Source organism: Carassius auratus, chromosome 18 (assembly GCF_003368295.1).
Source record: "Carassius auratus strain Wakin chromosome 18, ASM336829v1, whole genome shotgun sequence".
NCBI classification, from domain to species: Eukaryota; Metazoa; Chordata; class Actinopteri; order Cypriniformes; family Cyprinidae; genus Carassius; species Carassius auratus.
In genome coordinates this window covers 17,426,996-17,437,358 of record NC_039260.1, presented here as the reverse complement: position 1 = coordinate 17,437,358, position 10,363 = coordinate 17,426,996, and the positions used below count along the sequence as shown (strand labels likewise).

The 10,363-nt window shown below is 39.8% G+C and overlaps 1 protein-coding gene across 3 annotated transcripts in view; it reads right to left on the bottom strand.

The window, feature by feature from the left end:
* Positions 1-3,165: 3,165 nt before the first annotated feature.
* Positions 3,166-10,363, bottom strand: part of LOC113118554 (protein FAM214A-like) — a 28,296-nt gene continuing 21,098 nt past the window's right edge. Inside the window, exons 2-12 of one of the 3 annotated variants that reach the window (XM_026287823.1) lie at positions 9,537-9,721; positions 8,974-9,176; positions 8,763-8,888; positions 6,765-8,322; positions 6,502-6,618; positions 5,689-5,777; positions 5,403-5,499; positions 5,011-5,169; positions 4,751-4,819; positions 3,936-4,126; positions 3,166-3,638 (exon numbers count right to left, since the gene is read on the bottom strand). In XM_026287823.1, coding sequence (XP_026143608.1) covers positions 3,485-3,638; positions 3,936-4,126; positions 4,751-4,819; positions 5,011-5,169; positions 5,403-5,499; positions 5,689-5,777; positions 6,502-6,618; positions 6,765-8,322; positions 8,763-8,888; positions 8,974-9,176; positions 9,537-9,721 — 2,948 coding nt within the window. In that variant the 3' untranslated portion in view covers positions 3,166-3,484. The remainder of the gene's footprint in view (positions 3,639-3,935; positions 4,127-4,750; positions 4,820-5,010; positions 5,170-5,402; positions 5,500-5,688; positions 5,778-6,501; positions 6,619-6,764; positions 8,323-8,762; positions 8,889-8,973; positions 9,177-9,536; positions 9,722-10,363) is intronic. The other 2 variants (XM_026287824.1, XM_026287825.1) reach the window with 2 other exon arrangements.

The following is a 10,363-nucleotide window of genomic DNA, read 5'->3' as shown; positions in this document are numbered from 1 at the left end:
GAAGGAAGGGATGATGAAGTACAGGAGTTTGCCTATGAAATACAGTACTTTTGAAATATTTGCAGCCCAGTAATAATACCTGAAATTATGAAGCGCTAATCTGCCTTGAGATCTCTGTCTTTGGAGAAATTCCTTAATCCTAGGTGTTTTACCACCCCATATAAATGATGAAATATGTCTGTCTAAGTTCTGAAAAAAGGAATTTGTTAAAAATATTGGAATGCATTGAAACAAGTACAAGAACCTTGGTAGAACATTCTTTTTACACAATTAACTCTACCTGCAAGAGAGAGAAATAACAAGTTCCATTTTTTGAAGTCAAGTTTTAACTTGTCGATCAGGGGAACAAAGTTCTCTTTATGAAGGTACGGGAATCCCTGTGTGATGTTTATCCCTAAATATCTAAAACCTGATAAAGACAACTGAAAAGGTATATCGGTATTTGAAATATGGAGGCCCTTATTTATGGGGAAGCAAACACTTTTTGCAAAATTCAGTTTATAGCCTGAGAAAGTTCCAAATTGTTTCAATATTTTAACTATCTGTGGAATACCTAAGATCGGATCTGAGAGATACAACAGCATATCATCTGCATAAGGATACTCTTTGTTCTATGCACTGATCTATAATATACAACATAATTGTGTTATTCATTGTAATATATTAAAATCCATTTCTGATACTAATACTTTCATGTTTAATAATTCCTGAATAATTTTGTTCATAAAGAAATAAGCCATTTTTGTGTTTGAGTTACCTGTGTCGTCAGTGCGCAGCAGACACACCCACCTACACGATTTAAATATATCGCTTATCCTGCCGCAAAAGACTGTGAACACTGCAGATAACATCTGAAGTAAATAAATATTACTTTATTACACATAACATAAAAACGAGTCCCGTTTGACTGATTAGCTTCAAATAGAGTTATTTTAGGACAGCGGTTTGAATGTAACTCAATGGTGCTCTCTGCTGGTAGGGATTAGTAAAATGGCGGAGCGAACACTTCCGGTGGCTTCACTGGCTGTTGTCAGTTTAGAACCACAGACAGTAAAAGAAACTCGATGAGCGATCCAGTTATATATATAGATCAGTGGTTCTATGCCCCTACTGCTGATACCAGTAAAATGTTGTGAGTGTTTTAATGCTATAGATAGGGGCTCGATGGCTAAAGTAAAGAGGAAAGGACTAAGACGGCATCCTTGTCTTGTACCCGGTGATGGGGGAAATAACTTTGAACATAATCTATTTGTAATTACAGATGCTTTAGGGGAAAAGTATAATAACTATAAGTATAATAGAGGAGATGTACCAAATCCAAATCTTTCCAGCACAAAGAATAAATATTTCCACTCCACCCTGTCAAACGCTTTTTCAGCATCTAATGAGATGACTACCTGAGGTACAGGGTCCTGAGAAAGATTAGAGGAGTGTATTACCCCTAACAATCTCCGGATATTACTAAAAGAATTTTGACCTCTGACAAAACCTGTTTGGTCTTTTGAAATCAAGTTCTCTATTACTGTATCTAAACGTAAAGCGAGGATTTTTGGAGTTTAAGAGAGAGATTGGCCTGTATGAGTTACATTTCAAAGGATCCTTTCCAGGTTTTAGTAAAAGCATAATGTTTGCTTCATTCAAGGTTTGTGGCAAGCAACCCTTTTCAAATGAATCCACAAACATATCAAGAAGAATACGGGCTAATTTATCTGCACATTTTTTATAAAAGTCTATCGGATAGCCATCAGGACCAGGAGATTTTTTGCTCTGCATTATTGTGAGAGAGTTTAACATTTTTTCTATTTGTATGGGCCGATCCAGAAAAGTTTTCTGCTCAGAATTGAGGGTGGGTATATCTATATTGTTTAAAAATTCAGATTCAATTTCAGAGTCAGAATCAGGGCTTTCAGAAGTATACAAATTTGAGAAGCAGTTCTTAAAAATGTTATTAATTTCAATTGGATTAACTATTAAATCATTATTACTATTACAAATTTGAGGTATAAGTTGAGAGGCGGCTTTAGATTTTAACTGGTGTGCCTTTAGAATGTAATAGATACCATTCAGTTTTATTTGTTGATAAGATTGTATTGAACTTGAAGGTTCAACCTTTCTTTGTGAAGTTCAGGTGAGGGAGATGTGGACTTGAGGTAATCTACCCTTCTTATAGTATCAATTAAGTCGTCCAGTTTTTGTTTACGTTTTTTATTGAGAGTTGAAGTATATGAAATTATTTCTCCCCTAATAACTACTTTAAGTGTCTCCCATAATATAGATGCTGTAGTAGATTCGGACCTGTTATGTAATAGGAAATTATCTATGGCTGTTGATACAAATGTACAAAATGCAGGATCCAATAACAAGGCCGTGTTTAGTTTCCATATAGGCCGTTCGTTATACCTCAAATTGAAATTAAGGTCTAATTGCAAGGGAGCATGGTCTGATTCCACAATAGGTAAATATTCGATTTGTCTAACCGAAGGGAGGAGGGATTTATCAATAAAGAAATAATCAATTCTTGAATAGGAGTGATGAACGTGAAAAATAGGAATATTCTCTTTATATTCTCTGCCGTCTTTTCTTGAATTTTTATATAACTTACGATAAAAGAATAGATAGAGAGTCACCTTATTGCTTGAAGTACATTGTTTGTGCCATGTTCGTGTTGTGGTATTTGGTTTGTGTTTTGTTTAACAGGGAAGTTAAAGGTCCAAAAATGTAGGGAATACCAGGTACACACACACACACACACACACACACTGCTGTTTGCATTTTTAAGCAGTCAAAAACAGCACAAATGTATGGTAATTTTATAGATATAATATATAATTCTTTTATTTAAGATCTGAATTTGAAAGACAAAAATATGTGGTATGATTGAAACATAACTTGCACTACATCAGAATGTTTTGCACAACAGGCATCACGTGTGCAGTAAATGAAAGTTCAATTTAAATATTAAATAACTGACGACAAAAAAGTAAATATGTAAACACTAAGCTAGTAATAAGATATTTGTTTTTCTATTGCAACACTTCCGATTAAAGTGGTTTGGTAACAGTACAAAGAAAGAAAAAAAAGTCAATTAACAAAACTCATTTTTTTCCAGTTTTGGTGGGAAAACACAGTGCTCTTCAAACATCCTTGCATTTATTCAGTTACCTGATTTTTTTTTTTTTTTTTATGGTCCGTTGATTTTGTTTTTCCTGCATCATATCTGCTCTCACCATGCTGAATGTTTGGAAGTAAGTCTCAATGAAAACTCCCAAACATCAGTTGTTATAAACCTAATAATGTGAAGCACTGAAGATTCATTTGTGGGTATTTCAGGAAAGGGGACATTAATGTGAACAGTCCGTCTGTGCATGTGCACTTTAGTGAGTTTCTCTATTTTTAATTCCCATACAAGCACATGACATATTTTGATTTAGTAAGGCCCCTATGCTGGATTAAACCAGAATAGACTTGGCTAGACTAGATTAAATTAGCATCTGGGGGAGAAAGGGGGGTCGGCAGGTGACTCTGTGAATGACTTGAGCTCATAGGCAGCACCACTGTCCACTTCCATGGATTTACGGGAGAAAAGGAGCCGGATGTCCCGATGGAGGTAGATCTTTCCAGATTTGGAACTCTGGAACCTATAAGAGACCGATGGAAGAGAGAAAAAGGGCAAAGAGTTAATAAGGCTCACTAATGCATAGAAAACAACTAATCAGACATAATTTGCTAACACAGCTTGCTAATGATAGTTTTTTTGTCTTCCTCAATGTGTGTGTTCGGGGGGGTTTGGTCTGTAAAGCAAGTGTGGTCTGGACCAAAAGCACTTGACGGCATCATCTGACAGCAAACAATGAGCATTTAAGCCCTGTATTCCAGACTGAATATCCTCAAGTGAGCAGCACTCAAGGTGGTCAGCTTCACATTATGGTACCCACCTCAGATGGACGAGGTAGCGGAGGGTTCGTCCTTGACTTGGCTTTTTGTTGTTTTGGCCATTGAACTCGCGTTTGACTGGGACTGAGAAGGTTCTCTGCCGCAGGAATGTCTGATGGCTGGCGGGCATTTCTCTCAGATCATACATCACCACAAACATCTTCACCACTGTCTTATTGGGGTTGAATAAGGTCTGACACACAGAGAAAGAAGACAAAACATCCGCTGAGCATCAAAGCTACAGAAAACGGAAAACACAAGCACGACTCCAATCACATTTACAGATGCAGTCAGTGAGCATTCAATCAGAAACAGATGCTAATTATCGGAGTGGGTGGAAATCCATTAAAACCGCTATTAAAATAACAGTTTTATTTTACTATCATTCATTAAAAACACTGCAACAGAGTGATTGGTTCGTGACTAATGCAAATCAAAGACTTTAAATGAAGCACAGGTACTGAAAACATGTGGTGTTTGAATGTCAATTAACATGAAAAAGCCGGCTCTTTTGGAAGGTTTTCTATTTTTTTTTTTTTTTTTAACACAGGCTATGAAAGGTCTAAACTGGAAAGGTTAGTAGTCGTTTTTCTTTCTTTTCTTCTGTTTAAATAATTTAATTCCTACACATTCACCAGTAGAGGGCGCATCTGTGAATTATTTTAACGGTTGACATTTTCCTTTGTTCTCACAATGCAGTCAGCTTATTACACATACATCCGAGTAGTTATTATTCATTCCAAAAAGTGTGTCATGACCATGACACACAGTTTGTAAGCTTTTAATTATGTGATGTATAAAATAAGTTGATGCTTACCACTTGAATGGTTCCTGAAGGAGGTACTCGATATCCCCTTTTACCGAGAGACTCCAAGTTTATGACACCCTAAAGAGAAACAGGAGTGTTCAGTATGAGTCTTTTAAGTAACTTAACATTTGTTTGACTCACAGGTGTCACATTTCTGTATTTAAACAATTGTACTAAACAAAGAAAGGGGAGTAAATGTAACATATGTAGCAAATGTAACATTTGACAAGAACCATAAAATATTCAAGTAACTCAGCTTGGGTCATTACCATGTAGGGAGAAGGTGCGTTATCATCAGAGACGCTGTAGAATGACACGTCAACAGGTAAGGTCATGTGACTGGGGCAGAAAGTTCCGCTGGCGCCAACCTCTGCCGTGAAACCCTCGACTGTACCCGATGGCTCCAAACGATAATTCAGAACACACTCCTACACACAGAAACATCTATCAATCCAATAAGGTTGAAATTACATTACATTACATGCAAAAGTGTAGTTTTAACATTCATTACTGACATGTAAATTTGATAAAATTTGAGGCATATGGCAAATGTATGAGCAGGGCAAAAAAAAAGCATTAGACCAAATATAGAAAGAGGGTATTGAGACAACGGATTGTTCACTAATTGTGTGTGTGCGAGTGAAATTATTTGTTTATGTACCTCAAAGTTTCCCAAAAGGCTGAGGCTGGCCGGTGGAGCGCTGGCACTAAGGATCTGATGCTGAGACTCATCACAGTCTTGTGATCTTTTCAAAACCCTGCAAACACACACACACCCAAAGTTTAGTCAGCCATTTTAGGCAGTCTGAGCTTTAGGGATAATTCTAGTGAATGTGTGCACAGCAGATGGCAGTGTGTGTAGGAAAGCCTCAGTTAAGGAAATGGCACAGTGAAATATGGAACAATGACACTACAGCAGGAAATAAAGTGAGGAAAGAAAGTCATACCTCTTATTGGCGACCCATGGAACACCTCTGCAATGAATCAGAGACGCGTCTAAATTAAAATATCCCGTCTGGCTTTTTCTTTGAGGAACCTGAGGGCAGGAAGGAGGAAGCAGATGAACACATTTACATCTTTGTTTAAGCAAGCTTGTGACCAATCGCACAATTGTACTTTATATAAATATCTACACAGAAACAACATACTGTACCTAATTTGCAAACTATAAAATAAATAAATGAAAAAAAAACAGACCAAGGATCTATTTGTTGATAAAGGTTTTAATAATCAGATAAAAATTAAACTTATCTTACTGGAGAGGAATTTTGTACATAAAAAAACAGTACATAGTACCCTTTTTGTTTTAGTGTGGTCATGTCTTGCCGAAAATGCTGATCAAAAGAGTTGAGCTGTTTGTAACATTTAATGAAAACCAATAGAAAGAGTGAGAATTTCATTTGAGTGGATCTCTAGGGAACAAGAGCAGCACTCATCTGGAGTAACAGCACCAAACTCCCACACACAGAGAAGTGCCCGAGCCATCGGTATGATTTGAAAACACTCATGACTTCATTTACTAAGAGTATTAATGGAAAGTATTAATAAAGAGTTGAAAGAAGTAATTATATGGCCCATAAGACTTAATTAGCATGTCATCCGGGAGGCATTGAAACTCTGTTGACAGCATTTGAGACAAACAAGAAGTGATTCAGATGTGAGAGTAGATGAGTCACAGGCAAAGACCCCGGGGCCCTTTCAATAAGAAACTGTGCTACAATCTCTGTGTTGGAGAGTGACAGAGAGATCTATAGTCTTACCGGGCTGGAGAGGAGAGGTAGGCCTGTGGAGGGGTGGAAGGCTTTTGTTGAAGTTCCATCTATGGAGTGGCGATTCTGTTTTTTCCAGTTACTGCATGACTTCAATGGGGAGGGTCTCTGTTAATACAAAGACGGAGAGGAGAAATTCAGCAGCGGGTTACAATTAAAGGTTTTAAAACACAACAAGAAACAAATGCATTTCTATAAACCCACTTGACCTTGACATTTACACAAAATGCATAAGAGAGAGACATTCAGCTCACAGTGTGGTTGCTCTGGACAGGGGCAGGACTGGAGGTGTTGCAAGTTAAGTTGGCTGATGTGCTAGAGGAAGAAGCCCAGGGCTCCTGGTTCTCATCCTTCCCAGGACCTGTGGACCCATTCCAGACATCCTTTTCTGCTCCTTTCTCACGGTTTGCCTCTTGGGTCTTGAGGTATCCAGTTCGGGTCAGGCCATTCTCCTGAGGAAAGCTTGCATGGCTAGAGTTGCTATTTAAGGAGGTCCAGGACTCTCTACTGGCATACTGTTGCTTATTAGTTGCCGTTAAAGGCTGTGATTTTGTGACGCTGTGGTCTTCAAGTTTTAAACCGGCCACATTTTGTGGTCTAGGGGAACAGTCTCGCTTACTGGGATGAGAGTCAGGAGATCTGCAGCATTTTGTTGCTTGAGAAATACGAGGGTCTGTGCTTGCCTCACCATTGGGTGCACTTGAAGACTTCTCATTGCTTGATGACACAAAGCCATTTGTCTGCGCTCCGTGATTGGTCTCAACCTGTTTGGTTTGAGAGGTCTTCAATTTACAAGTGCCATTCAGGAGACTGTAGGAATGTTGCAGTCGCTCCTGAATCAACCTCGAGATGTCCTGGACTGCATCTGCAATCAGAGAACCCTCAGCAGATTGATCACTGAATACCAGGCGCCTACAAGTCGAAGTTTTTGATTCGCGGTCCACTCCGTCCAGCCGCGTTCTGCTTCTAGGGCTCAAGGGGGTGTCAAAGAGAGAAGAACGGCTCCTCTCAGGGATTTCTGGACTGGTTCCATTGTGGTTTTGAGGCTGGGGGACTGGAATGAGGGGCTCTTTGGATTTTTTCAAGCCCTCCTTATCCTGCGATGAGTTCCGGGTTGTTTTGTGTCCTGGCGGTTCTTGAGAAGTGAAGAGAGCATCAGGGAGATGGGGAGCTGTAGGGTCGCATAAATTCAGTCGCTGAGCAATGCGAGCAATGACTTCCTGTCTCTCCTGAAGCAGAGAGCCAATGAGGGGGTTGGTTTCACCTGAGATGAAGCTGAGACTTGGGCTGGGGGTAACTAAAGGGTCAGTGATGGAGAGGGATTTAAAACCATGAATTGGTGACTCCACTCTTGAGGTCTTTGGGCTCTCTGCCCCATCAGTACATGAGGTATATGCCTCTGTAGGGGGGGTGTCCACACCGCCGTTCACCCGAGAGTAAAGCCACTTGATGGCTTTGCCTGGTGGGAGAGGGGATTCAGGGCGAGGGAGGTATTTACGGGTGTTAAGAGGGCTTTGAGGAGGTGGAGAAGGGCGTAGAGGCCTGGAGAAGAGTGGCGATCCTGGCAGACGGAGGGAACTGCGATTCTCTACAGGTTGGTTCCTACTTTCTCCACGCTCCAAGTTTCTCTTGCCCAGAAAAGCTATACCTGAGTGGATGCTACATTTGAGTATGGGGTATTTGGGCTGGCGGGGCAAAGACTGAACTCGCACTTTGAGAGCGACACTATGGGACACGTTCGGGACAGGGAAAGCATGTTCAGATGGTGTTTGTGAGAAGTTCCATATCAGTTCTTCGTCAGCTGCACTTATTCTGCAAAATACAGCAAATGGGATTGTTGATAAATCCATTGTTATGCAAACTGTTGCACTGAATCGATTGAAACAATGTATGTAAGGTAGGGCTGCACGATTAATCAGAATGGAATCGAAATAGCATTTCGACAGAAGCTGCCATTGTCATGCATATCTCAGTGACGCAACGTTCCGCTTTACTAACAAAATGCGCATGACAATCGCAATCGATTAATCGTGCAACCCTAATGTAAGGTATGACTTTCTGTCTTTCTTCCTTTCTCTCTTGACTTCCCTGACTTCCTGTCTCTTCTGAAACATTCCTACAGTACACATTGAATCCTACCAAAATGTAATATAGCCTAACATTTATCCTTTACAAAGATGGCAAGCTTTTTGAAGGATAAATGTCATAATTTCTTCATACCCTTGAAAGTGTTTGTGGGTAGAGTATGTTACCTGTATAGGATGTTTCTAGGTACAAGTCCGTGAGAGGCACTGAGCCACGCGCTGAGCTGCGAGAAAAACACGTAGGAACGCAGAGCCAAAAGCAAGGTTTTCTCCTCAACAAATCGATCTCCACTCCTGTAACAAACACAAGCTTTGTTACAATTCCCTAGACCTGTGGGAAAGAATGTGTATTGGAAGTTCTGTAAAGAGCAAGTCTTACTGTCTGGGCACTGGCTGTAAAGTCCATCTCTCTAGTAAGAGCGCATCTTGCTTTATTGCTGGATCATTTAGGTCTGTGCAGTCTGTGGTCGGACCATCATCGCTATAGCAACAGTCGGGAAGCAGCATCACCTCTATCATGATGGGGATGTGATTGCGCCAAAGTAACATGACCTCTGACCTTGTTCTTCTTGCCTGACGACACTGCATTGGGGAAAGCGTTTTGTTGTTACTACGTAAAACCGTCTGACCCGTAACTGGTTTTGACAGAGTACTAGTGACTTTAAGATGCAAAATAACAAACATTATGCACAACAACCTGTGAGTCATTAACCTAAAGGTGAAGCGTACATTTTCTCTCATGAGCAAACATTGTGACTGTTTCCAAACAGGTTTCCAAATAGAAATCCCTTTCTGTCCTCATTAATAAAGAACAGCAAGTTGAAAAGATAATGTCAGAGATACACAGCTGTAGATGACAACATAAGGACATAATTTACTGCTTGTTAACATTGAATTTTACTCTTACAAATTGTGGGTTAATAAAAAAAGGTGTAAACCCACCTGTGGTATTTTGTCGCTGCATTCATGTTTGGTAAGGACAGGCATAGCAGACTGGGCAGGTGGGCAGTGAATACCCTCTGTCCGTCCCTTTACGGAACATTCTGGAGTCCGTCCTTCTGTGATCAGGAGTGTCAGGAACACCAGGAACTCCTCAGCATCATACTCAAAGAACTCCTCTGCTGCTTTTAAACAGAAAGAGGTGAGACATCGCTTAAGTTAGTGACTGAGTTTTCATTTTATTCTTCTGAATAGCCTCAAAGCCAATGAAAATGGACTAGAAACCCACAAAACTTCATTTCATTTTGATTTAATGTGGTTTATTACCAATGGTTACTGAAACATCAAAAGTAGATTTAACTTCTGTTTTCATACATCCAGAAACACGTAACCAGTTTCACAGTTCCAGAGAAGATAACACTGTTTATGCATAGCAAACAATCTTGGCTCTGTTTACCAGTGAAAACTGGGATAAGCAAACACCCAATCACCAGCATATTTTCCAGCGGCAAAACATACCTGATCAACAGTTTAATAAGAAACCAGCTGTCCGGATTAAAATGGAATGTAGAAATGTGTGTTAAATGTGACACACCAGATTCTGAGTCAGAAATTCCAAAACACAGCTGGGTTTGACACACACAACCTGTTTGAATTCCAACACTATCGTGTATACGTGTGAAAAATACAGCTGACAATTCAATGTAGGACTCATAATAGGTAAAGCATTTGCTGTCATAATCATCCATTAAAACTTGAGGTGCAGGTGAGTCCACATAATTTGCTATTACACGTACGGAGCAGTTCACAGTATTAGATGTGTTGGTAAT